The sequence below is a fragment of the Megalobrama amblycephala genome, linkage group LG1, assembly GCF_018812025.1.
Source record: "Megalobrama amblycephala isolate DHTTF-2021 linkage group LG1, ASM1881202v1, whole genome shotgun sequence".
Lineage (NCBI taxonomy): Eukaryota > Metazoa > Chordata > Actinopteri > Cypriniformes > Xenocyprididae > Megalobrama > Megalobrama amblycephala.
This window is the reverse complement of record NC_063044.1, coordinates 45,415,808-45,440,206: the sequence shown is the minus strand read 5'-3', so window position 1 is coordinate 45,440,206 and position 24,399 is coordinate 45,415,808. Positions and strand designations below refer to the sequence as shown.

Below are 24,399 nucleotides of genomic sequence, written 5' to 3'. Positions count from 1 at the left end.
TATGTAAGAGTCTTGTGTTTCCTGTGCTGTTTTCATATATGAGAAGTATTTCGGATGTATTTCTGCAGTATGTCTCTCAAGGACTACAGATTCAAATATATTAACCCTGATGAAAAAACCAGCATATGCTGTTTTTTTTCAACAGAGAACACTACTTAAAGGGTTAGTTCACCCAAAAATGAGAATAATGTCATTTATTACTCGCCCTCATGCCGTTCCACACCCGTAAGACCTTCGTTAATCTTCGAAACACAAATTAAGATATTTTTGTTGAAATCCAATGGCTCCGTGAGGCCTCCATAGGGAGCAATGACTATATTGCTGAAATCACGTGACTTTGGCGCTCCGAACAGCTGATTCGACACGCTGATTCATTATGCTTTGAAGCTTCCTGAAGCAGCGTTTTGAAATCGGCCATCACTATATAATTCGTTATTTTGGGTTTTTTTTGGCGCACCAAAAATATTCTCGTCGCTTTATAATATTATTATTGAACCACTGTACTCACATGAACTGATTTAAATATGTTTTTAGTACATTAATGGATCTTGAGAGAGGAAATGTCATTGCTCCCTATGCAGGCCTCACTGAGCCATCGGATTTCAACAAAAATATCTTAATTTGTGTTCTGAAGATGAACGAAGGTCTTACGGGTGTGGAATGACATGAGGGTGAGTAATAAATGACATTATTTTCATTTTTGGTTGAACTAACCCTTTAAATCCCACAATGTATAATTTATTACATATTTTGACATCAAATACATTTAATTGATCCTACTGGACCAATGTAACGGGGAAATTACAGCATTAAATTTCTCTTTTACAAAATGAAATCATGTAAGAGGCTATTTCATAGAATTCTATGACAGAAATGTCAATCTAGATGACATAGGCTACTGCATCCCATTGTTAAAATGGATGTAGGCTACTGTATGTATATTGAGGACTTTTATTTCAACCCTTCCCAAAATATTTGTAGTCATGAGGATTAACGGCATATTCCCAGAGATGTCTGTCATTTTGCCCCACCCCGCTCTCTCTCCAACCCAACCCAACACAGCAACTGTCTTTCCACCTGCCTCTGGAATGACAGTTGTTCTCTTAACCCTGTCACTGTTTTACAAATCTCATTTTCATCCACTATTTCTTGTTTCTTTTAAGATGTAAACGTTTTTTTTAAGATTTTAATTTAAAATGTGAAGTGTTTACTTCATCTATAAGGCTAATATTGTCACAGACGCGTCCTACTATTAAAATGAATGGGCAGAAACGGGCAGACGGGCTCCTCACGAGACTTCCGAAAGAGTACGAACCTTCTGTTCGTGTTTTTTCGGAAGTCTCGTGAAATCCCCCCGACCGCTGCTGCTGCTGCAGCTGAACAGCGATTGTACCAGCCCACAGGCACCTCAACATCACATTTCAGGCTATTTCTACAGATTCCTCGCTCGTCGGATACTACTAGTGCACTGCAAATGCAAGCCATCAAGTGTGTTGTTGTCGGCGACGGGTAAGATGTTGAAGAATAAATGCTAAAATTGATTGTGTTTGTTCGGAGGTTTCTTTTGGAGAAAAGCAATTGTTGCGAGGAGCTGGGGATTGTGGGTTGGCTCCGCGGTTGAGTGGATTCTGCTCAGACAGAATTGATCATTTTATAATTATAAATATTATTGTGTGTTATGACTATCGCTTTAAATGAGATTGTAATGAACACATATGCTCTCTTTGGTGGGTGGCCGTTTTGTTAAATATATGCTCAGGCTTGTTCAATTTTGTGCTTTCTGTTTTTCAGTGAATGTTTTTCCACATTAAAGTAGTATGACAATGTATGATGTAAACCATGCTTCAAATGTAACAAACGGATCTCGTGCCGTGTAAATGATGCGCGTGTCCGCTGGAATCGCTGTGTAATGATGTCATGTTTTACACCTACATCACTAGAGCTCCGGTGGAAATGATCCCCTCCCCTAAATCACATAGGCTACTTACTCGTGAGGCTGAACTTTATCATTAGCCTTTGCATAAATATTTTTGTCTTCCTTTCTTTATTTTCAGTCAGAGAGCAAATTTCACATCATAAAATCGCATTTGTTGATAATCCTCACACAAATAGCTGCATTGCAATTGATATCTGGTAGAGATCAAGTGACATGCTTTTTAACATTACCCATACCGGTTATTTTTAACATTTAAAGGATGTTCACTTTCAAATTAAATTTTCCTGATAATTTACTCACCCCCATGTCATCCAAGATGTTCATGTCCTTCTTTCTTCAGTCGAAAAGAAATTAAGGTTTTTGATGAAAACATTCCAGGATTTTTCTCCTTATAGTGGACTTCAATGGAGCCCAAACGATTGAAAGTCAAAATTACAGTTTCAGTGCAGCTTCAAAGCATTCTACACAATCCCAGACGATAAATAATGTCTTATCTAGAGAAACCATCGCTCATTTTCTAAAAAAATAAATAAAAAATTATATACGTTTTAACCATAAATGCTCATCTTGAACTAGCTCTCTTCTTCTTCTCTATTTGAATTCCAGCAGTGTAGACACTGCTAAGTGTATTACTGCCCTCCACAGGTCAAAGTTTGAACTAAATTGCCATATACAATATGCTAGTGCAAGTATATAACAATTAGTTCAAACTTTGACCTGTGGAGGGCAGTAATATACTAATCCTTTAAAGGGTTAGTTCACCCAAAAATGAAAATTCTGTCATTTATTCCTCACCCTCATGCCGTTCCACACCCGTAAGACCTTTGTTCATCTTCAGAACACAAATGAAGATATTTTTGTTGAAATCCGATGGCTCAGTGAGGCCTCCATAGCCAGCAATGACATTTCCTCTCTCAAGATCCATTAATGTACTAAAAACATATTTAAATCAGTTCATGTGAGTACAGGGGTTCAATATTAATATTCTAAAGCAACGACAATATTTTTGGAGTGCCAAAAAGCCCCCCAAAATAATGACTTATTAAGTGATGGCCGATTTCAAAACACTGCTTCATGAAGCTTCAGAGCACAAATGAATCAGCGTGTCGAATCAACTGTTCGGAGCGCCAAAGTCACGTGATTTCAGCAGTTTGGCAGTTTGACACATGATCTGAATCATGATTCGACACAAAAGATTCATTATGCTCCGATGCTTCATGAAGCAGTGTTTTGAAATCGGCCATCACTATATAAGTCGTTATTTTGTTTTTTTGGTGCACCAAAAATATTCTCATCGCTTTATAATATTAATATTGAGCCACTGTACTCACATGAACTGATTTAAATATGTTTTTAGTACATTAATGGATCTTGAGAGAGGAAATGTCATTGCTGGCTATGGAGGCCTCACTGAGCCATCGGATTTCAACTAAAATATCTTAATTTGTGTTCTGAAGATGAACGAAGGTCTTACGGGTGTGGAACGACATGAGGGTGAGTAATAAATGACATTATTCTCATTTTTGGGTGAACTAACTCTTTAAGTGTCATATAACCACTAAACATCAGGTTTTGCATATTTTGCTTTATTTTGAAAGAATAAAGATAAAATTGTTAGACTACAACAGTAGAATGTAACATGCATTATGCATTTTTAGCTTAAAATGCTGTGTCAAGCATTTCTGTAACAATTCATAACTATGAATAGATGTTCTATAAAATGATGAATAATTACAAAATGTTAAATTAACTTCCCTGCCATGCTATTGTTGGGTGATATTGTTATAAATAGTTATATTAAAGAACTGATAGAAAAGAAAATATATGGGTGAAACTGTTTATCATCTCTAGTATACTATGGATTTATGTCATGGTATTGGTTAAATGCATGTGCTTAATTCAAAGTTTCTTTTCTGTTTCATTGATTCAGCTGATCATGCAACCATTTAAGGTTTAGTCCCATTCTCATGGTACATGCTTTCTGTCATTTGCCATATGCGACCACATTTCACAGCCTACTGATCAAAGTACAAATTTGGGGCTTCTCAGCATTCAAACATACTTGCTATTTCGGCATGTTCTCTTCTTTTTTCCCCTCCCTTTTATTATCATGTTTCCTCTCTGTTTCTCCTAATTTTTATCACTTTCCCTTATTCAGTGTCACCCGCCACTGCATTTCCTGTCTAGGCTCTATACTCCTCTTTGTATGTAAGTGCATGCAGTGCAGTGTGTGTATTTCATGACAAGAAGCTGTCACCCTGCATTCACTCCTCATCCGGTGGGACAGTTCATTTGAAAACAGCACTGTTAAAGAGCAGCTGCCAGCATGCCATCGAGCCCAGGAGTGATCGTGACGTCTGGATGACTAACTAAAGGACTTTCTGCCTGCTTTTCACAGTTGTTTCCTTGATGTGCCATGAATGTGCAGTCCTTGAAGCCTCAGTATGACCATTCAGAGTACATGTTTATATGTTTATTTAGATGACCTCTTTTAATATAGGCTATGTGCATTTATTTATGTAGCACCGTGGTCCTGTGAGGCACGACATTTCGTTCCTTTGTATGTCTCTACATATAACGAAACTCACTTGACTTGCCTTGAGTACTGCAGTCACACTTAGCATCTTTTGTATTTCAGTGCCGTGGGTAAGACATGTCTGCTCATCAGCTACACCACTAATGCCTTCCCGGGAGAGTATATTCCCACAGTGTGAGTACAGTTTGATACCTTGAACTGGGAATTATTCCTGTGTGCTGCCCATGTGTGTCAGTTTACTTCTGTGGATGTACAGTATTTCTGAAATGTTGTGAAAAATCTGTGTGTGACCATCAGGTTTGACAACTACTCTGCCAATGTTATGGTGGATGGTAAACCTGTCAACTTAGGCCTCTGGGATACAGCAGGACAGGAGGACTATGATCGCCTTAGACCACTCTCATACCCTCAAACGGTACTAAAATATCTCTGTTATTGGCTGTAATTGTGAGTTATCATCTAGTTTAGCTCTTGCATTTATTTATTTATTTTAGTGAAAAAAATTTTGACACTTTTTTTTAGTTATGATATTTAATTTTTCTTTTACTAATTACTGGGACTGCAATCATAATTTTTGTTCTTAAGCAGAAATTATAGAAATTATTTTGTTGTTTCATCATGTTTTTAGACTCATGCTCTGCCTGTTCTTTGCTTTGTAAATATAACCAATAATTTATTAAGTTTTGGTACAGACTAGCTTTGTTTGGATGTACATATTTCTTTGAGCATTGGGGAGGGATTTGGGCATGTAGCCAATTGAGTACTTTCTTTGTTCAAATATATACAATGGTTTTGGAAAATATGAGTCTCCCACCTTTCCTCTGTCCATTACTATGAAAATGTACATTACTGCTCAAAAGTTTTTGACTAATACGATTTTTTTAAGACATTAAAATGATCAAAAGTGACATTAAAGGGATAGTTCACCCAAAAATGAAAATTTGATGTTTATCTGCTTATCCCCAGGGCATCCAAGTTGTAGGTGACTTTGTTTCTTCAGTAGAACACAAATGATGATTTTTAACTCCAACCGTTGCCGTCTGTCAGCCATATAATGGGTGTCAACGGACAAAACATGCACAAACAAACTGACTTAAAACTAAAAGATTACGTTTTTACTCTCATAGATTTTGTTACCATTGCAATGCATTATACGACTGGCAGACGGCAACGGTTAGAGTTAAAAATCATCATTTGTGTTCTACTGAAGAAACAAAGTCACCAACATCTTGGATGCGCTGGGGGTAAGCAGATAAACATCAAATTTTCATTTCTGGGTGAACTATCCCTTTAAAGACATTTATAATGCAAACAAAGATTTCTATTTCAAATAAATGCTGTTCCTTTGAAATTGTAATGCATTATTTTTCAACACTGATAATGAAATTCACAAGAATAAATTACATTTTAAATTAAATTAAATTAAAATATAAAACACATATTTTAAATTGTAATAATATTTCACAATATTACAGTTTGTACTGTATTTTCGATCAATTGAATGCAGCCTTGATGAGCAGAAGAGATTTTTAGTGTTTTCTTCAAATGATTTAATAAAAAGTTGTTAAAAATATATATATTTTCCTAACATACTTGCATATGCATACATGCATTAAATAGTGCAATGTAATCTGAAATTAATAATTGATGACATTGATTTTTACAAAGTGCTTCCTTTTGTCTTTCTGCAGGATGTTTTTTTAATTTGCTTCTCACTGGTGAGCCCTGCTTCCTTTGAGAACGTAAGAGCAAAGGTTAGTATCCACCTACGAATATGAAATATTTCACAGACATTTTGATCCCTTAACAAGATCCGTAAGGTGTTAGGTGCCTTGTGTTAACCAAATTTCTTTTTGTAGTGGTACCCTGAGGTCCGCCATCACTGTCCAAACACCCCCATCATACTTGTGGGCACTAAACTTGATCTGCGGGATGACAAAGACACGATTGAACGTCTACGGGATAAGAAGCTAGCTCCAATCACTTACCCGCAAGGACTTGCCATGGCTAGAGAAATTGGTAGGAATGATTTCCTGGGTATATGGTATATGTACTTGGTATATGTGCAAAAAAAAAAAAAACTCACGTAGAACTGTTTAATGGTGCTATAATGATGTTTCACTACTGACTTTGTATCATGTATAGTTGGCTGATTGGATTCTTTGGCTTTGTAGGTGCTGTTAAGTATCTGGAGTGCTCTGCTCTTACTCAGCGGGGTTTAAAAACCGTGTTTGATGAGGCCATCCGTGCTGTTCTGTGCCCTCCACCTGTAAAGAAGAGGGGCAAGAAGTGTACTGTATTTTGAGGATCACCACAACTAATTCCTTCACTGATATGCCATGTAAGCAGCAGGTTCTTCCTCTTCAGCTCTGCTGTTATGAACAGATAAATCCATCTTGTGAGGTGATGAACTACAGAGACCTATATGTCCATGGTATCTATATCTGATGTAACAGATATATCAACAAAAATATGCCAAATTTGCTTTGTTATTATTAAACTTTGCCTTAAATTGTTGGTTTAATATGGAAATATGTTGGAAGAGAATGACATAAGGCCATGGCATGTCTATCAGAATGAGTAATTAGTTACTGAAGAGCAAGCATAGCTAACTGTAAAGTTTTGCCCTGTTGCAACAAATGTTACTTTTTTCAGAGCTTTTTGTGTGGAAATTGTGGCTATTCATATTTTATCTGCAGGTACTTTCCCCTTTTGGGATCTGTGAATGTGTCAGAAGATATTGTGAATAGCTTTTGCGACTTAAATGTGTGGCCATAGTCAGTGCTCTCACTTGAGGGGTGACAGTAAATACATTTTTTATTTTTTTTTTAGAAAGTATTTTACTTTCAGCTTTTATTGCCTGTTAAACATTTCATACTGTACCTGTGTTTTACTGTGAATGTACTGTATGTGATGATTTGTTAAACAATGACAGAAATATTACACACTGAAATATGTGTTTGCTTATAAGATACTGTTAATAAAACTAAAACTATATAAAATAAACTGTACCCACAGTTGGCTGTAATGTTTACTGGACTACACATTGCAGCTTGCAAAATCATTTTGTGTAGGCTGTAAATCTTGTTTAAAAGTTGTTGTTTTGTCTAATATTTTTGCTAAACATTTTCCTATACATTTTGATGTTTGAAACACCATTTCTGATTTCTGTGCAGGGCTAAAATGTCAGATATTCAGTGTTCAGATAATTCTTTGAAATGTTCTTTTACCTATAAAAGATTAATATTTTAATTTTCAGATAAAAATGTGTGCCATTTGAGCATTTATGTTTTGTTAGTATGCATTAGCATTAGGCGTTTTTGTTTTTATTGAACTAATGACTGAAAATTAAACCACTGGCACATACATAATTTCAGTCCCCTTTCAGTTCTTGCCATAAAATAAACCAGTATGAGTGTGACATAATTTTGAAGGCATGGGGTTGTGGCTGTGGTCTTTTTATTCATTTGATAAGTAACTATATAACAATCGAGATAATGTACAGCCAACGTTCATTATATCAAAATAAACCCCTCTAGGGGAATATAAGATCGATCGGCTGACTGTACAACATCCCTTACATAACCAGACTTAAAGGATTAGTTCACTTTTAAATTAAAGTTTCCTGATAATTTACTCACCCCCATGTAATCCAAGATGTTCATGTCTTTCTTTCTTCAGTTGGAAAGAAATGAAGGTTTTTGATGAAAACATTCCAAGATTTTTCTCCATATAGTGGACTTCAGTGGACTCCAGATGGTTGAAGGTCAAAATTAAAGCAGCTTCAAAGCGTTCTACATGATCCCAGATGAGAAATAAGAGTCTTGGAGAAACCATCGCTCATTTTCTAAAAAAAAAAAATTACAATTTTATACATTTTAACCATAAATGCTCATCTTGAACTAGCTCTCTTCTTCTTCTCTATTTGAATTCCAGCAGTGTAGACACTGCTAAGTGTATTACTGCCCTCCACAGGTTAAAGTTTGAAGTAAATTGTTATATACTTGCACTAGCATATTGTATATGACAATTTAGTTCAAACTTTGACCTGTGGAGGGCAGTAATACACTTAGTAGCATCTACACTGCTAAGCGTCTACACTGCTTCAAGACAAGTGTCTATGGTTAAAATGTATAAAATTTAAATTTTTTTTAGAAAATGAGTGATGGTTTCTCTACATAAGACCCTTATTCCTCGTCTGGGATTGCTGTAAACTGTAATTTTGACCTTCAACCGTTTGGGCTCAATTGAAGTCCACTATATGGAGATGGAATGTTTTCATCAAAAACCTTAATTCCTTTTCGACTGAAGAAAGAAGGACATGGACATCTTGGATGACATGGGGGTGAGTGAATTATCAGGAAAATTAAATTTGAAAGTGAACTAATCCTTTAACCAACACTTAAACTAAGGTGACCAGATTTATAAAATAGAAAGCAGGGACATTTCCTAGTTCAGTGGTCAAAATCTCACTTGTTATTATATATTAATTAAAAAATGGGGACAATACATTTTTGTATGATTTTGTTTTTAATTTTTTTGTTCATTCCACACACTATATGTGGGTCAAACTGACCCTAACTGGTTTTAATACAACTCACCAAAACCACACTATGAAAAATAGTAACCATTGCAAATATCAAAGAGATATTTTTTAACAAAATTATGACTTTACAAAAATAAAACAATGATGATAACATATAATCAAAACTATACACAATTATTTTTAACATCTTTTACCTGTATTTAATATTTTCACAAACTGAATACAGTCTACTGTTTACAGTAATTTCAACTTTTTTAAAAAAAATTTTGTTTATGTTTTGTGCTTTTGGAGGCTATGTGGGTCAGGGTGTTTTTTGTAATGTATTTTAGGGCTGTCCCAAGGTTCAATATAAAACCAGCCAATCATGTTAGAAAGAGTAAATATGTTTTTCTGCTGTATTAATATTTCAAATCAAGACTCAAGGTAGTGACGTCTCCGCGCTGCAAGACGTCGACCACGCGCACTCTCATGCCCCGGATGTGTTTGTGTGCTCTGTTTCTGCAGAGGAGGAGGAGATGCCACTACCCGTGCAGGTCTTTAACTTTCAGGTAAATTAGCGCCTTTAAATGCTTTATCGCCATCTTCCACGCCGCGAGAGTGGGTAGAAGAAGCGTACCAAGTGGAAGCACCTATGTTTACAGTGTTAATTCCTCACCTCTGGCAGCCGTTGTAAGCTGTTAGCTCGTCTAGCATGAGCTCGTAAGTCAGAGCGGCCCTCAGGACGCGACAGGCACTTCTCAAGTTTAGCGGCAGCGCGCGACTATCCGCCCGAAGAGCTAGACTAATGTAATTTCGATAGCGAATACAGCCAACAGAGCTGTTTTGGTTTACACCCGAAGCGGCCCAGTTGGCTTTCTTGGGGTTGTTTGTGAAACACTTGGGTAGAAACTTTCTTTAGCCGGCTAAGTGTATTTAGCAAGCTATCTCGTTAGCAAGCTGTCTGTTATGTATCAACTAGCCAGTGTGCTTGAAATTCCGGCTGTGTCTCAAAACATAGTCTGCTGCCTGCCTAGAAAGCAGTTTAGTCATTGTTTAGATGTGCAGCACTTATATATGATGCTGTAAAATACTGTCTAGGTAGGCAGCACACTAGGTTTTGAGACAGCCTTCATCATTTGCTTGCAGAGATGAATATAGAGCATTGAATATTTCCATTTAAACCTGATCTAGTCCACATTGCCAAAATAATTAAACACTGTGGAGCTGCTCATAATTTAAGTGGTGTTTCCATTTTAGAAACACTAGACGCATTCAGCTATATTAGACTGTCATTATGAAACTGTGCTTTATAATGTAGTTTATCAAAAATGACAGACCAGGCCTCGTTATGTGGTGTAATGTAATCTTAAAAATGTTGGGTGTAGTAAAGTGCATGTGGTGAATGATGTAACTGCTTATTCGGGAGGGGGGAATAATGGTATTTTGAAGAATCAGTAATTGGAAACAAAAAAATAATTGACTAGGAAGATGAATTTCATCTTCATCTCAATGTTTTTGGTGGTTAAGCCAGTGTTTACAGATGTAATTGTTCTAATGAATTTCTTTCCACCCTCCCTTCTAGAGGTCAAACATTGCCCCACTTGGTTGGTTTATATTTATGTATTAATTTCAACATCTTTGACTTGTTTTTGTCGCCCCAGTGTGACTTTATAAGCATGCACCTTCTTGCAGGAGAGTTTACAGTCAGATCGGAGAGATGCTGCAGAGCAGGTTCAGGGCAGGATCAGGGAAAGCTTGTATTTGCCAGACAGATCAGCCTCATCCTCATGGGAAGAGCTGAACTACTTCTGTCAAAGAAGCGCGTATGACCCGTTCATGGAGTTAACCACACAATTCAGTGTGTACTGCTTGAGCTCCTCGTCATACTATCTGGAGGTAACCACTCAATGTAGGCAGGCAGGATGTGAAGCCATCTGAAAGCCTGGGAGCTGATACTCAGTGTTGTGATATTGTGTTTTTGTTTCCACGCAAGATTGGTTTGGTGGTAAGGGCAAAATGTTCCTCGGATCTTAATATATATTACACATGCTCATTAGGACTTTTTGTTGGCCCAATTTTGTTTATGTCGCCTACACATTTCTCTAGTGCAGTGTGTAATGTAATGCTTTCTGTGTTAACAGGGGTCTGTAGAGCCCATGCAGATAGATGCTGACCCTCAGGAAGACCAGCAGAATGCGCCTGACACCAACTATGTTGTGGAAAACCCGACTTTGGTATGTTGAGTCTATATGATTGGTGGAGTCTTGTATCAATTGAGTACCATTTGAGGTGTTTAACTGTCTATACAATTGTGTACTTGCTTCCATAAGTTGTTGACTTTTCTAAAGCATTATCCTTGTTGTTAAATTATTTGTAACAAAGTATCCTTCAGCATCTAAGTTCTTTTGGTGTTTTGATCATTTTCTGAGTCACAGAAGAGAGATGCACTGATATAAAATTTCTATAATATTTGTATTAAAAAAACACACACACACACACACACACACTTGAGGAATTAGGCATCACAGCATTATATTTTAAAAATGAAATATTATTTGCTAAATATTACATTTGACATTAAATTATTACTTTTATTAAAGATTTACTTTACCCCAGTGTTATTTTAGTATTATTTATACTGTAATATTTTTTATAAATATGTTTATTTTGCTTTTATTTTCTGATTATTTTAATTTGTTTAAAATGTGCTTTTGTCATTTTTTTACATTTATATGTCGTATTGTTTTTTAAATTATTTTTAATATTTCTATTTAGCTTTAATTAATTTTTATTTCAGCTATAGTTTGTTGTTTTTTAAGCTTTTCATCTAATATTTATATTTAGCTTTATTTCAATTAACAACGACAATTTTAGTTTTACTTTAGTAGTTTTAGTTTCAACAGTCACAATACTGCTTTACCTTTGTACTTACCTAATGTTCACTTAATTTAAATGGAAAAATTGTGGAAATGAGCATCACCTATATTGTTCAAAAAACAGTAATTAATGGTGTCGATATAGTTTGTATCCCTACTTTTTTTGGGACTTGGATGGACACTGAGAGCTGTTTTTTCTTTTTTCTTTTTCTGTACAGGATCTTGAGCAGTATGCCTCTAGCTACAGTGGACTGATGAGGATTGAGAGGCTGCAGTTTATTGCAGACCACTGCCCCCAGCTACGAGTGGAAGCACTGAAGATGGCCCTGTCCTTTGTCCAAAGAACCTTTAATGTTGATGTCTACGAAGAAATCCATCGCAAACTCACTGAAGCCACCAGGCAATTCCAGTTTCATCTCTAACATTTATAACATAACATGCATGGCTTTGACTAAGATTGTACTTAAAATATTTGTCAACACAGGGACGTGCAAGGTGTCCCTGATGCAGTACCGGAGGGAGCAGTTGAACCCCCTCCTCTTGACACAGCCTGGGCAGAATCCACCAGGAAAAAAGCCCTGCTCAAACTGGAGAAGCTGGATACCGACCTTAAGAATTACAAGGGAAACTCCATCAAAGAAAGCATAAGGCAAGGCCAGACTTACTCTCTTTTTAGTATTGACTGTGATGCTGTGCCTTGGCTATTTTAGATCTGAATATCTCTTGCTTGTGTTCAGGAGGGGTCATGATGACCTTGGAGATCACTATCTTGACTGTGGAGATCTCAGCAATGCCCTGAAATGCTACTCCCGAGCCAGAGACTACTGCACTAGCGCCAAGCATGTCATCAACATGTGTCTTAATGTAATCAAGGTATGGACATATCGTCTTCCCTGGCCATCACCTGGTGTGCTTAATGATACACACAGGGCCTAAAGTTAACTTTTTGCCACACCTGCCAGTGGATGGTTACTTTTACCAGCCATAAATATTTTTTACTGGCCATAAAACTGTTTTTGCAAAAACGGGCAGTAATGACACCAAAATTTTGGATACCAGTGAAAATTCACAATTCTATATTCCAATTATCATACCACAGCTAAAACTACTACCCTAACTAATTTAAACTTAAAGCATTATTAAAGACAAGTTAACAATCCGTAAAAATAATTAGAACAAATAATCAAATTACAAGCAATAGCACAAATAAATATAGCAGAACAATGATACAAATGAAATCAACAGTGCTTTTCAGGTTTTTCAGGTAGGTATAACAGTAGTTTTCAGGCATAGAAATTGAATAAAGAAATCAAATGTAAAATAATACTGCATAGTCTTCACTGTATAAATGAAATATAGATTAATCCTTAAGTTACAAAAGTTATTCAGTCAAGAGCAGTGAGATTTTTTTTGTTTTTTTTTTTTGTCTGTTGTTGTTCAAGTCAAGTCACCTTTATTTATGTAGTGCTTTATACAATACAGATTGTTTCAAAGCAGCTTTACAGTGATAACAGGAAAATTATGCATTTTGGCTGTTCAGCTGAATTCATTTCTGTGTTGATTTGGTTCCATTGTAAAGATCATCAATTATTAAATTAGTTCATTTAATCTATTAAGCAGTTCTGCACAAAAAAAAAGTCATCGTCCAGCTCAGTTCAGTTCTCATACAACAGTGTCAGTACAGTCAGATCAATAATATTGTTGAATATTAAGTCTCCCCAACTTAGCAAGCCAGAGGCAACAGTGGCAAGGAACCCAAACTCCATCAGGTGACAGAATGGAGAAAAAAACCTTGGGAGAATCCAGGCTCAATCAGGGGGGTGGTCAGTTCTCCTCTGGCCAACGAACGAACACTGTGTGATTATGATTCAGGCTTCATCACAAGTCAGAATTCAGATCAGGATTGGTAGCTTTCAGATATTCATCCAGTTCCTTTTTGCTTGAAGATTGGATTCATCATGCCGGTATGGAGCCGAAGCTGTCCATAGTGGTCTGTGCGGAGGACTTGTCTGGTTCTTGTGGTCTTGTGGCTGAGGATCTGTGCCGATGGCTGTCGTTTCGGCAAGGCCTTCACAGGGGATTGTCTAGTAGACACGGTCTCTGCTGACATTCAGGGCTGTGTTGTGGTCGTGTCTAGGTGCAGGTCCACCATCTGATCTGGATATGGACCGGATCCTGCTGACTACGGTAACCTCGGGATAAGGATAAGACAGACAGACAGACAAATATAGTGTAGATGCCATTCTTCTTACGATGTAACAAGTACATCGGGTGTTATAGGAAGTGTTCCTGGTTCTGGTTGACCCAACTTATATAGCCTAACAATCATTTAACTGATTTGAATAATAGAAATTGATAATGTGTTATGTGTATGCCAGGTTAAAGAGATGTGATTTTAGTTTAGATCTAAACTGACAGAGTGTGACAGCTTCCTGAACAAGGCTAGGAAGATTGTTTCAGAGTTTGGGTGCTAAATAGGCAAAGGATCTACCACCTGCAATTGATTTTGATATTCTGGGTATTATCAACTGCCCAGAATTTTGAGATCACAATAAACATGAAGGACAATAATGCGTTAAGAGTTCGCTTAAGTACTGAGGAGCTGAACCATTTAGTGCTTTGTAAGTAATTAGCAAGATTTTAAAATGTATGTGATGTTTAATAGGGAGCCAATGCAGTATTGACAGAACTGGGCTAATATGGTCATACTTCCTGGTTCTAGTAAGAACTCTAGCTGCTGCATATTGGACCAGCTGGAGATTGTTTATTAATCGTGTAGGATAACCACCCAGTAGAGCATTACAATAATCTAGCCTTGAATTGGTATGTTTCATCAGGGCGTGAAGAAATATAGAGCTGAGTATGATCAGTCTAACAGTGAAAACTAAAGCCATGCTTCCTAATGATATCTCCCAGGGTTAGCATGTACAGGGTGAAAAGCAACTGTCCTAGTACTGAGCCTTGCGGTACTCAATACTGAACTTGTGATCGATACCTCTTCATTTACTGCTACAAATTGGTTACGGTCAGATAAGTGTGATTTGAACCATGCCATTGCAATTCTATGGAGCCCCGGACATGACATGCAGCAAAAAAAATAGTAGGCTAAATCGTGTGCACGATTTAGTAAATTGAGGGAACGAATTAGTAAGTCGTGCGCACGATTAAATTTCTTTTCTTGCATGTCATGTATGGGGCTCCATACAGTTCCACTTATGCCAACGTAATTTTCAAGTCTATTTTGAATGTTGTGGTTGATAATATCAAATGCAGCACTAAGATTCAGTAACAACAATGGAGAGATACAACCACGATCGGATAAGAGCAAATCATTTATAGCTAATGAGAGCACTCTCAGTACTATGATATGGTCTAAATCCTGATGGGAAATCCTTGTAGATACTTTTTTTTTTTCTAAAAAGGAACATAGTTGTGATGATACTGTCTTTTCAAGTATTTTTGACAGAAAAGGTAGGTTTGAGATCGGTCTGTTATTAACTAATTCTCTAGGATCAAGTTGTTTTTTCTAGGATCAAGAGGTTTAATAACGGCCAGCTTAAAATTTTTTGGTACATATCCTAAATTAATAATATTAAAGGTGCCCTAGAACACTATTTCACAAGATGTAATATAAGTCTAAGGTGTTTCAGTTTCAGCTCAAAATACCCCATAGATTATTTTTTTTTATTCATTTTTTTTAACTGCCTATTTTGGGGCATCATTAAATATGCGCCGATTCAGCGCGCTTCCCCTTTAAATGCTTGCGCTCCCCGCCCCCAAGTTCGCAAGTCTATAATACATTGCATAAACAAAGTTCACACAGCTAATATAACCCTCAAAATGGATCTTTACAAAGTGTTCGTCATATAGCATACCCGATTATGTATAGTATTTATTTGGATGTTTACATTTGATTCTGAATCCGTGGCTAAAGCTAACATTACACACTGTTGGAGAGATTTATAAAGAACGAAGATGCATTTATGAATTATACAGACTGCAAGCGTTTAATAATGAAAATAACGACATGGCTTTGGTCTCCGTGAATACAGTAATAAACGATGGTAACTTTAACCACATTTAACAGTACATTAGCAACATGCTAACGAAACATTTAGAAAGACAATTTACAAATATCACTAAAAATATCATGTTATCATGGATCATGTCAGTTATTATTGCTCCATCTGCCATTTTTCGCTGTTGTTCTTGCTTGCTTACCTGCATAAAGTCTGTTGATCCAGCTGTGCAGCTCCAGACGTTAATACTGGCTTATCTAATGCCTTGAAAGTGGGCTGGCATATGCAAATATTGGGGGCGTACATATTAATGATCCCGACTGTTGCGTAACAGTTATGTTGAGATTCGCCTGTTATTCAGAGGTCTTTTGCACAAATCAAATTTACATAAGAAGGAGGAAACAATGGTGTTTGAGACTCACTGTATGTCATATCCATGTACAGATCTCTAATTATTTAACTATGCCAAGATAAATTCAATTTTCAATTCTATGGCACCTTTAAGAAGAGGATCTATGAGTTCTGGAAGCATCTCTTTCAGTAGCTTAGTCGATATAGGGTCTAACATACGTTTTTGATGATTTGCCAAGTTTAGACAATTCTTCCTCTTATTGCAAAGACTGAATGGAATTGTTCCTCAGGGGGTCTGTAGCACGGCGTCTGATGCAATACTGTAGTAGATGGTTGCTTGGTGATAATTTTCTTTTTAATAGTATCAATCTTGCAAGTAAAGAAATTCATGAAGTCATTACTGCTGTGCTGTTTGGAAATGTCTGAAGTTGAAGATTTATTTCACGTTAATTTTGCCGCTGCATCAAATAAATACCTAGGGTTGTGTTTGTTCTCTTCTAAGAAAGTCGAAAAGTAAGCAGATCAATTTTTTTTTTAACGCCTTTCTGTATGCAATAACACTTTCCTTCCACTTAATGCGAAATACCTCTAGTTATGTTTTCTTCCAGCTGCACTTAATTTTTTGGGCTGCTCTCTTAAGGGCCCGAGTGTGCTCATTATATCACAGTGTTTGACTATTTTCCTTAATCTTCTTTAAGTGCAAAGGAGCAGCTGAGTCTAAAGTGCTGAAAAAGAGAGAGCCAGTAGTTACTGTTGCAACATCGATTTCTTCTAAGCTATCTGATATGCCAAGGAGTAGAAACTGATCAGGAAGATTATTTATAAAGCAGTCTTTAGTGGTAGAAGTGATAGTTCTAATTCCAATAGAAAATCAGAATGGCCTGGTGTCCTTTATATAGTAGCCAGTATAAATATCAAACAGGGTTTATCACTTAAACTAGATAATGTTACATAAAGCACCATCACTTCAAAAGAATTATACTTGAAACCTCTGAGTAATAATGGAAATATTACTTTAAATTAAAGCCACACCTCCCCCTTTGCCTTTCAGATGAGGTTCATATTTTTAACAGAAATCTTGGCGGGGTAGACTCATTTAAAGTAATGTAATAATCTGGTTATTAGCCAGGTTTCTGTCAAACACAGCACATGTAGTTGTCTGGCTATCACCAGACCAAGCTCAATTTAAAATTGAACATTGGTCTGGAGAGTCTGTATATGTTTTCTACTGCACAAGAGGTGTGATCAACGAGCATTATTCACGCAATTGGATAGTCCTTCAACCAATCAGATCAACGATCCGGGTGACGTACTTTGCAGAGCGACGTGAAAACTCCAGACAGGTTTAGTTTGTATTGCAAAAAAAACATGAAAGTGAGTGGTATTTACACCCACTCGAGCGATTTGTTGCTAAACTAAAGAAGTCATTCAGCATCGTCGAGAGGTTAAAAGGAATTGGATTGACGGCCGTGCTTGCCGTCGCTTCTCTATCGTCATCGTGTTATACCCGCCAAAAGCGAGCAAGGTGGATAAGCCAGTCTGTGATTGGTTCCCGCAAAAGTGTAACAGACGCAGTAGAAATGAATGTACGGGTCTCGAGACTGAGTTGCCGGGCGAAATCAAATCACCCGCAGATCAGGCTGGGTTTACCTAGTCTACACATGTAGGTTATGATCTGTGATCATATCATTTACCGAAAATGCATTTGTAGAAAAGACATTAAAAACAGACAGCAGCAGGAATGTTAGGCTACTGTCACTTTAAGCGCTAATGCACGGATTCAATATACTGATACTGTTACACGAGTTGTCTTTTTCTACTGTTTACATTTACTTAAGCCAGCTTACTAGAATACTTAATGAGACGGGCATTTTTTAACATAATTTTGTGTGAATTTGTCAGTTCAAGCACAAGATGTGAAAGAGAACTCAGTTCAGTATTTGTGCGTGTTAGTAAATGTTGGAAATACAGAAAACTTTCCACACTGTGTGCGAGTAACAAATTGAGTTCATCTACGCGTCTTCTTGCGACCAGCTAGACTAGCTTGGCAAGGTTTAAACTTTTGTGACGATGCAGTGCTGACCTGTCAACTGTTGTGAGCGTCATTCACATTAGTTCACAATTATGTTCTCATAACATTGCATTGTTAGGATTCATAAAATTGTTACCGGTAAACTGGCGATTGACATCGTTTCATATACTCGCCTGCCCCGATTACTCTCATTTGGCGCTTGGCGAGTGTTAATTTTAGGCCCTGGATATTATGTATTATGAAAGGGTATACAGTTTTTTTTATTTCTGCTTAATGATAACTTTCATGCATAAAATCTACAATTTTTGCCTGCTTATAGAAGTTTCTGTTTCACAGTTGTGAATCTTTTTGATGCTTATAGCTTAAAAATTCAGGCAATCTCTAACAACTTGACTATTTTATAGGTTAGCGTTTACCTCCAAAACTGGTCCCATGTACTTAGCTACGTCAGCAAGGCTGAATCCACTCCAGAGATAGCAGAGGTAGGAGCAACCTTCCATTCTGCTTTACTCTCCTGTGAGATAACAATAGAAAATTACTCTAAAATTTTCATTTTTGTTTGTCTCTGCAATCTAGCAACGAGGAGAGAGAGATAGTCAAAACCAATCTGTTCTAACCAAACTAAAATGTGCTGCAGGCAAGTACATTATTTGTATTTCAAGTATATTAAGTGTATTTGTATTATTTGTGTGTGAGTATATAATCAGTAATCAGTCATTTCTTTTAGTAACATTTTTAATTGGGCATGTGATTTGATATCATCATCATCATCTCTCTTTGGTCACATTAGGATTAGCAGAACTTGCCTCAAGAAAGTATAAACCGGCTGCTAAGTGCTTCCTGCAAGCCTCCTTTGACCACTGCGACTTCCCTGAGGTTGGTGTCATCCTTAGCCCTGTTCTAATGCTACAGCAGATATTTCTAGTAATGTTACCAGAATAAGATGCTGTGTTTTCCTACAATTGGTAATGAGATGCTCTATTTGCTCTCTAGCTACTTTCCCCCAGTAATGTAGCGGTGTACGGGGGGCTTTGTGCCCTGGCTACATTTGACAGACAGGAACTGCAGCGAAATGTCATCTCAAGCAGGTGAACCTTTTTCTTAGCATGTTCATGCTAGGTGCCTTAATGAGAGTTATTTTGTTTCTGGTTACATGTGTGAAAAAAAAAAAAAATCACTTATTTCATTTTACTTATCTTTTATTTTCTAGCTCCTTTAAATTATTTTTAGAGTTGGAACCACAAGTCCGTGATATTATCTTCAAGTTTTACGAGTCAAAGTATGCATCTTGTCTGAAAATGCTGGATGAAATGAAGGTAAGTTTGACATTGTGCGATTGCTAGGTTTTGATTTAGAGAATTTCAAGACACTGATTTGTTTTTGATGTCATTTTAGTTTATTGTGATTTAATAAGTGTTTTATCACTGTTTTATAGGATAATCTCCTCCTAGACATGTATCTGGCCCCTCATGTAAGAACACTGTACACACAAATCAGGAACAGAGCCCTCATACAGGTATGTAAAGGGATATGAGGTTTTGGTTTATGCATTTGATTTAGATGCTCAACTTGACTTCTGCTTAATTTGATTTTAATGTTTGTTTCTCTTTGATACAAGATTGTGTGAAACTTTTTTTTGTAATGAAAAAGCTATTGCCCTACATTTTGTCCTTATGGGTCATTTGGTTGTTTTTGTTGTAGAAATGTGGTGATTAAGAAAAAAACAATGTTTCTTTTTTCATAAAAATGAAAATTTTTAAATTTGTTTTCATTTTATTATTGCAATAATAGCTGGAAAACAATGACAGATAGTGGAAACATTAATCATTTGTGTAGTTTTCAGACCTGGCAATTTCAACAAAACTGTTTAACTTTATAGTTAAATCCCCTCCCCTCCCAATGAAAAAAAACACACACACACACACACGTTTTTGTGAATTGTGGGTACATTCCATAGGCGTAATGGTTTTTATACTGTACAAACCGTATTTTCTATCCCCCCTACACTACCCCTACTCCTAAACCTACCCATCACAGGAAACCGTGCACATTTTTACTTTCTCAAAAAAACTCATTCTGTATGATTTATAAGCCTTTTGAAAAATGGGGACATGGGGTAATGTCCTCATAAGTCACCCTCTCCTTGTAATACCTTTGTCATACCCATGTCATTATACAAATTTGTGTCCTGATGTCACAAAAACACACACACACACACACACACACACACACCCTGCAGTGTTCAGTATATCTCTCAAATCGAAATGTTTAAGTTTGCAGGTCATCCCTGTTTTTGATCCTTGCTTGGCATAGTTATATTGATTTGAAATGCAGAATTTGAGTTAAAGTAGAACATGGTATGGTCATAAGATAATATTTTAGAGTTCTTATGCAGTTTAGAAAAGTATATGGAATTTGAGTAATTTCCTGGTCTGGAAAAGTATAGAAAAAACAAAGGAGTATGGAAAAATATTTGTTTCCCCTATTCAGTTTTCTGAAATATAATATTAAGAATGTCTAAAAAGCGAGTCTCTTTTGAACTTTGCTAATCAAAGTGTTTTGTTTATTTTTTCTCACCATGTAAGCCAAATGAATAAAACAGAAAATATTTACAGTTGATTATACTATATATATACCAGATACAATGCTGTATGAATCATTAATGTTAAACATGGTCTGAAAAATCTGCAGAGGTTTGGAAATTTGTGTCTGGAAAAGTATGGAATTTTGAAATGGAAAATTTGTAGGAATCCTGATATTTGCACTTGCATGACTAATTGATGAATTTTGTCTTTTATTTCCTGTGGGCAGTACTTTAGCCCCTATGTGTCAGCAGACATGAACAAAATGGCCGTGGCCTTTAATACCACAGTGGCAGATCTGGAGGATGAACTGACCCAGCTGATCCTGGAGGGCCTGATCAATGCTCGTATCGACTCCCACAGCAAGGCAGGGCTGCGTTCTTTCATCTGTCACTCTGATACTTCCTCTTCTGGAACAATGTTCCCGTTGCTTGTTGCTAATATAAAATACACCAGAAAAACATGTTTTTTTTTATCAATACCATTTTGACAGCCATTTTTCTCACTTTGTCATTGAGCTTGACCTTGAATGAAACATGCTAAATTATTTTGGCTAAAACAAGGTAACTTAGGGACTGTTTTTAGAAACAGCTTTTGGTAATTAAAATGCATTAGAACTTTGCCACATGAGTTACACCTGTGAATTAAAAAATGTTATCTCCATGTTTGTAGATCTTGTATGCCAGGGACGTGGATCAGAGAAGCACAACTTTTGAGAAGTCTCTACAGATGGGCAAAGAGTTCCAGAGACGAGCGAAAGCCATGATCCTGCGGGCAGCTGTGCTTCGTAATCAGATACACGTCAAGGTAACAGGGTCCCCAGGGTAATGTGTCCTCGCTCTGCTCTGCTCTTCACCTCACATCCCCTGACCATCTCCTTCCCCGTCCCTTCAGCATGAGTATCTCCGAGCACTTACGCTCCTCTGTAATTCTAAGGCAGTAAGTGATCGGCTTGAGCTCTGTTGTGGTAAGCAAAGGTTAAAGGAATATTCCAGGTTCAATTTTAATTAAATTCAGTCAACAGTGTTTTTGTTCCTCCTTTTCTTTAAACAAAGCAGAAATCAGGGTTACAGTGAGGCACTTACAACTTACAGAAATGATTGGGACCAATCCATATAAATGTTAAAATGCTCACTGTTTCAAAAGTATAATCACAAGAAGTAGACAGTATGCATTAAGGTGATTTTAGTATGAAAAAATTGCCTTTTTTGTGAAATGGCACTTGCATTGTCAGTACAAGATCTTGAGCAAAAAATAATGCACCTCTTGATGGAAATAAATGTGAGGTTATTTCCATCAAGAGGTGCATCAATTTTTTGCACAAGACTTTGTATTGACAATGCAAGAGTCGAGCACTCTGTAAAGTCTCCTCCAGTACATCCCAAAGATTTTCAATGAAATTAAGGCTCAGAGGTGCCAATTCATGTGTGAAAATGATTTTTCATACTCTCTGAATCATTCTTTCACAATTTGAGCATGATGAATCTTGATATTGTCATCCTGGAATATGGTCATGATGTGTCTTCTTACATGGTAGTTTAAGAAATAAAAAGCTACACACTCCATCAATTTAGGGTTAGAAGAACTGTTGCCAAACATGTGTGACCCTGGACCACAAAACCAGTCGTAAGTCGCATGGGTATATTTGTAGCAATTATAGCCAAAAATAAAATTGTATGGGTCAAAATTATAGATTTTTCTTTTATGCCAAAAATCATTAGGATATTAAGATCATGTTCCATGAAGATATTTTGTAAATTTCCTACTGTAAATATATCAAATGTATTTTTGTGAGTGGATATGCATTGCTAAGGACTTCACAACTTAGAGCGATTTTTCTCAATATTTTTATTTTTTATTTTTTGCACCCTCAGATTCCAGATGTTTAAATAGTTGTACCTCGAACAAATATTGTCCTATCCTAACAAACCATACATCAATGGAAAGCAGATCAGCTTTCAGATGATGTATAAATCTCAATTTCAAAAAATTGACCCTTATGACTGGTTTTGTGGTCCAGGGTCACAAATAACATGCTAGAAACATCATAATCACAGCAATAATGATCCAATCATAGACTCTTTACCTATATAAATCCAAACAGCTACTCTTTTTTTTTTTTTTTTTTGGCTGGGCAGTGTTTTAGAATGGTTTCTGAAGGATCATATGACACTAAAGACTAGAGTAATGCTGAAAATCCAGCTTTGCATCATAGGAATAAATTACATTTTATAATTATATATTAAAATAGACAGTTATTTTAAATTGTGATCATATTTCACAATATTACTGTTTTTACAGCCTTGGTGAGACTAAGAGACTTGTTACAAAAAATGTAAAAATCTTACCGACCCCAAACTTTTGAATGGTAGTGTATATACAGTTTTGTTGCCAAGGTTTGTCTGACAAAAAAAAAAAAAAAGCTTTACATTTCTGTTGTTAAAATTGGCCCCCTTTACCTCCACTGTAAGTGCCTTCAAGAGTCTTTTTTATCATCATTGTCACAAATGCTGTTGATTGAGCTTTAAATTGTAGTGAACCTGGAATATTCCTTTTAAATGAGTCCTCTAGCCCGTTATTGCCCTATTACCTGTCTAGCATTCAGTTGTTCAACTACATGCAAGTTCCTGTAGTATGAACAGAATAACTGTGAGCTCTCTTCAGGTCTCTTGAGGTTCTGTTCCCAAAAAAGGAGCTAAAATAATCAGAGACACAGAAACATTCACCCCTAGTCTTCATTCCTCTCGGTCACCCTCTCATTCTTCATGAACATCAGCATGCGTTTCCTTCTCAGTCTGTTATTCTCGCTCCACGTGATGCTTCTCACCGATCCCTCTAATTCCTTTCGCAGTCCCCTCCAAGAGAAGGCAGTCAAGGGGAGCTCACACCTGCCAACAGCCAAACACGAATGAGCACCAACATGTGAAGACTCGACCAGATGCCTCTCCAAGGAAAGTACACGGGGCCACTGCCGCATCTTAGGCCCCTGTTTAGAAATCAATTATTTCCCTGCTGAAGAGAGAAAAATCACAATCTAAAGACTTTATTTAAGTTGGGAAGAAGATATCTGTTGTCTGTATTAAAGACAAGCACACCCTGTTGCTCAAATGAAAAGGAAAAATAGATAAAAAGAGAAACGCGGCACTTAAGCTGTACTGGCCTGTTGTTCTTTGTAAAGGATGCACTTTCCTCTGTATCTTGTGACAAAACCTTGATTACACATTGAGAAACCTCATCACAAAACATGCTTTTAAAATAAACATACATTCAAAAAGATGCTTCAACCTGGAAAGGCTCTTTCTCCATCCATTTCTGGTCAGATTTAGGTGCTGGTGTTACAGATGGAAATGCAATTACGCTGACTTTTACACTCTTTAGATTTCAGCCTCATCTGTTTAATAACATTTAGTTATCTCTTTTATTGTGTTCTGATTGTTACTCCAGGGAATCATCATGAGCTGGTCAGTGACATTAAACAAAGACTTTACTCGGTTTTATGGCTTTGAATAAACTATACACAGAAACTTTTTTTTGGGGGGGGG

The 24,399-nt window shown here is 36.7% G+C and overlaps 2 protein-coding genes across 3 annotated transcripts; both read left to right on the top strand.

The window, feature by feature from the left end:
* Positions 1-1,286: 1,286 nt before the first annotated feature.
* On the top strand, positions 1,287-7,491 carry rac3a (Rac family small GTPase 3a). The gene is made up of 6 exons (XM_048195676.1): positions 1,287-1,509; positions 4,575-4,646; positions 4,770-4,887; positions 6,164-6,226; positions 6,332-6,491; positions 6,647-7,491. The coding sequence occupies exons 1-6, from the start codon at positions 1,475-1,477 to the stop codon at positions 6,775-6,777; spliced, it is 579 nt and encodes a 192-aa protein (XP_048051633.1). The 5' UTR covers positions 1,287-1,474; the 3' UTR covers positions 6,778-7,491.
* Positions 7,492-9,415: 1,924 nt separating this feature from the next.
* Positions 9,416-24,133, top strand: gps1 (G protein pathway suppressor 1). Of its 2 annotated transcripts, XM_048195623.1 has the most exons (15): positions 9,418-9,566; positions 10,690-10,893; positions 11,139-11,231; positions 12,092-12,273; positions 12,358-12,522; positions 12,611-12,746; positions 18,680-18,757; positions 18,852-18,912; positions 19,066-19,151; positions 19,269-19,363; positions 19,486-19,591; positions 19,711-19,791; positions 21,087-21,224; positions 21,530-21,664; positions 23,709-24,133. In XM_048195623.1, the coding sequence occupies exons 1-15, from the start codon at positions 9,534-9,536 to the stop codon at positions 23,781-23,783; spliced, it is 1,668 nt and encodes a 555-aa protein (XP_048051580.1). In that variant the 5' UTR covers positions 9,418-9,533; the 3' UTR covers positions 23,784-24,133. The 2 variants fall into 2 exon arrangements, with proteins under 2 accessions (XP_048051591.1, XP_048051580.1); XM_048195634.1 differs by lacking the exon at positions 10,690-10,893 and having other exon boundaries at positions 9,416-9,566.
* The last annotated feature ends 266 nt before the right edge of the window (positions 24,134-24,399 follow it).

Bases quoted from the DNA above. Each gene is read 5' to 3' on its own strand.
- rac3a (XM_048195676.1), top strand. From the start codon at position 1,475: ATGCAAGCCATCAAGTGTGTTGTTGTCGGCGACGG. The intron at 6,227-6,331 runs GTTAGTATCCAC...TTCTTTTTGTAG, and splicing joins TTGAGAACGTAAGAGCAAAG to TGGTACCCTGAGGTCCGCCA. The intron at 6,492-6,646 runs GTAGGAATGATT...TTGGCTTTGTAG, and splicing joins TGCCATGGCTAGAGAAATTG to GTGCTGTTAAGTATCTGGAG.
- gps1 (XM_048195623.1), top strand. From the start codon at position 9,534: ATGCCACTACCCGTGCAGGTCTTTAACTTTCAG. The intron at 9,567-10,689 runs GTAAATTAGCGC...ACCTTCTTGCAG, and splicing joins TGCAGGTCTTTAACTTTCAG to GAGAGTTTACAGTCAGATCG. The intron at 19,152-19,268 runs GTTGGTGTCATC...TTTGCTCTCTAG, and splicing joins ACCACTGCGACTTCCCTGAG to CTACTTTCCCCCAGTAATGT.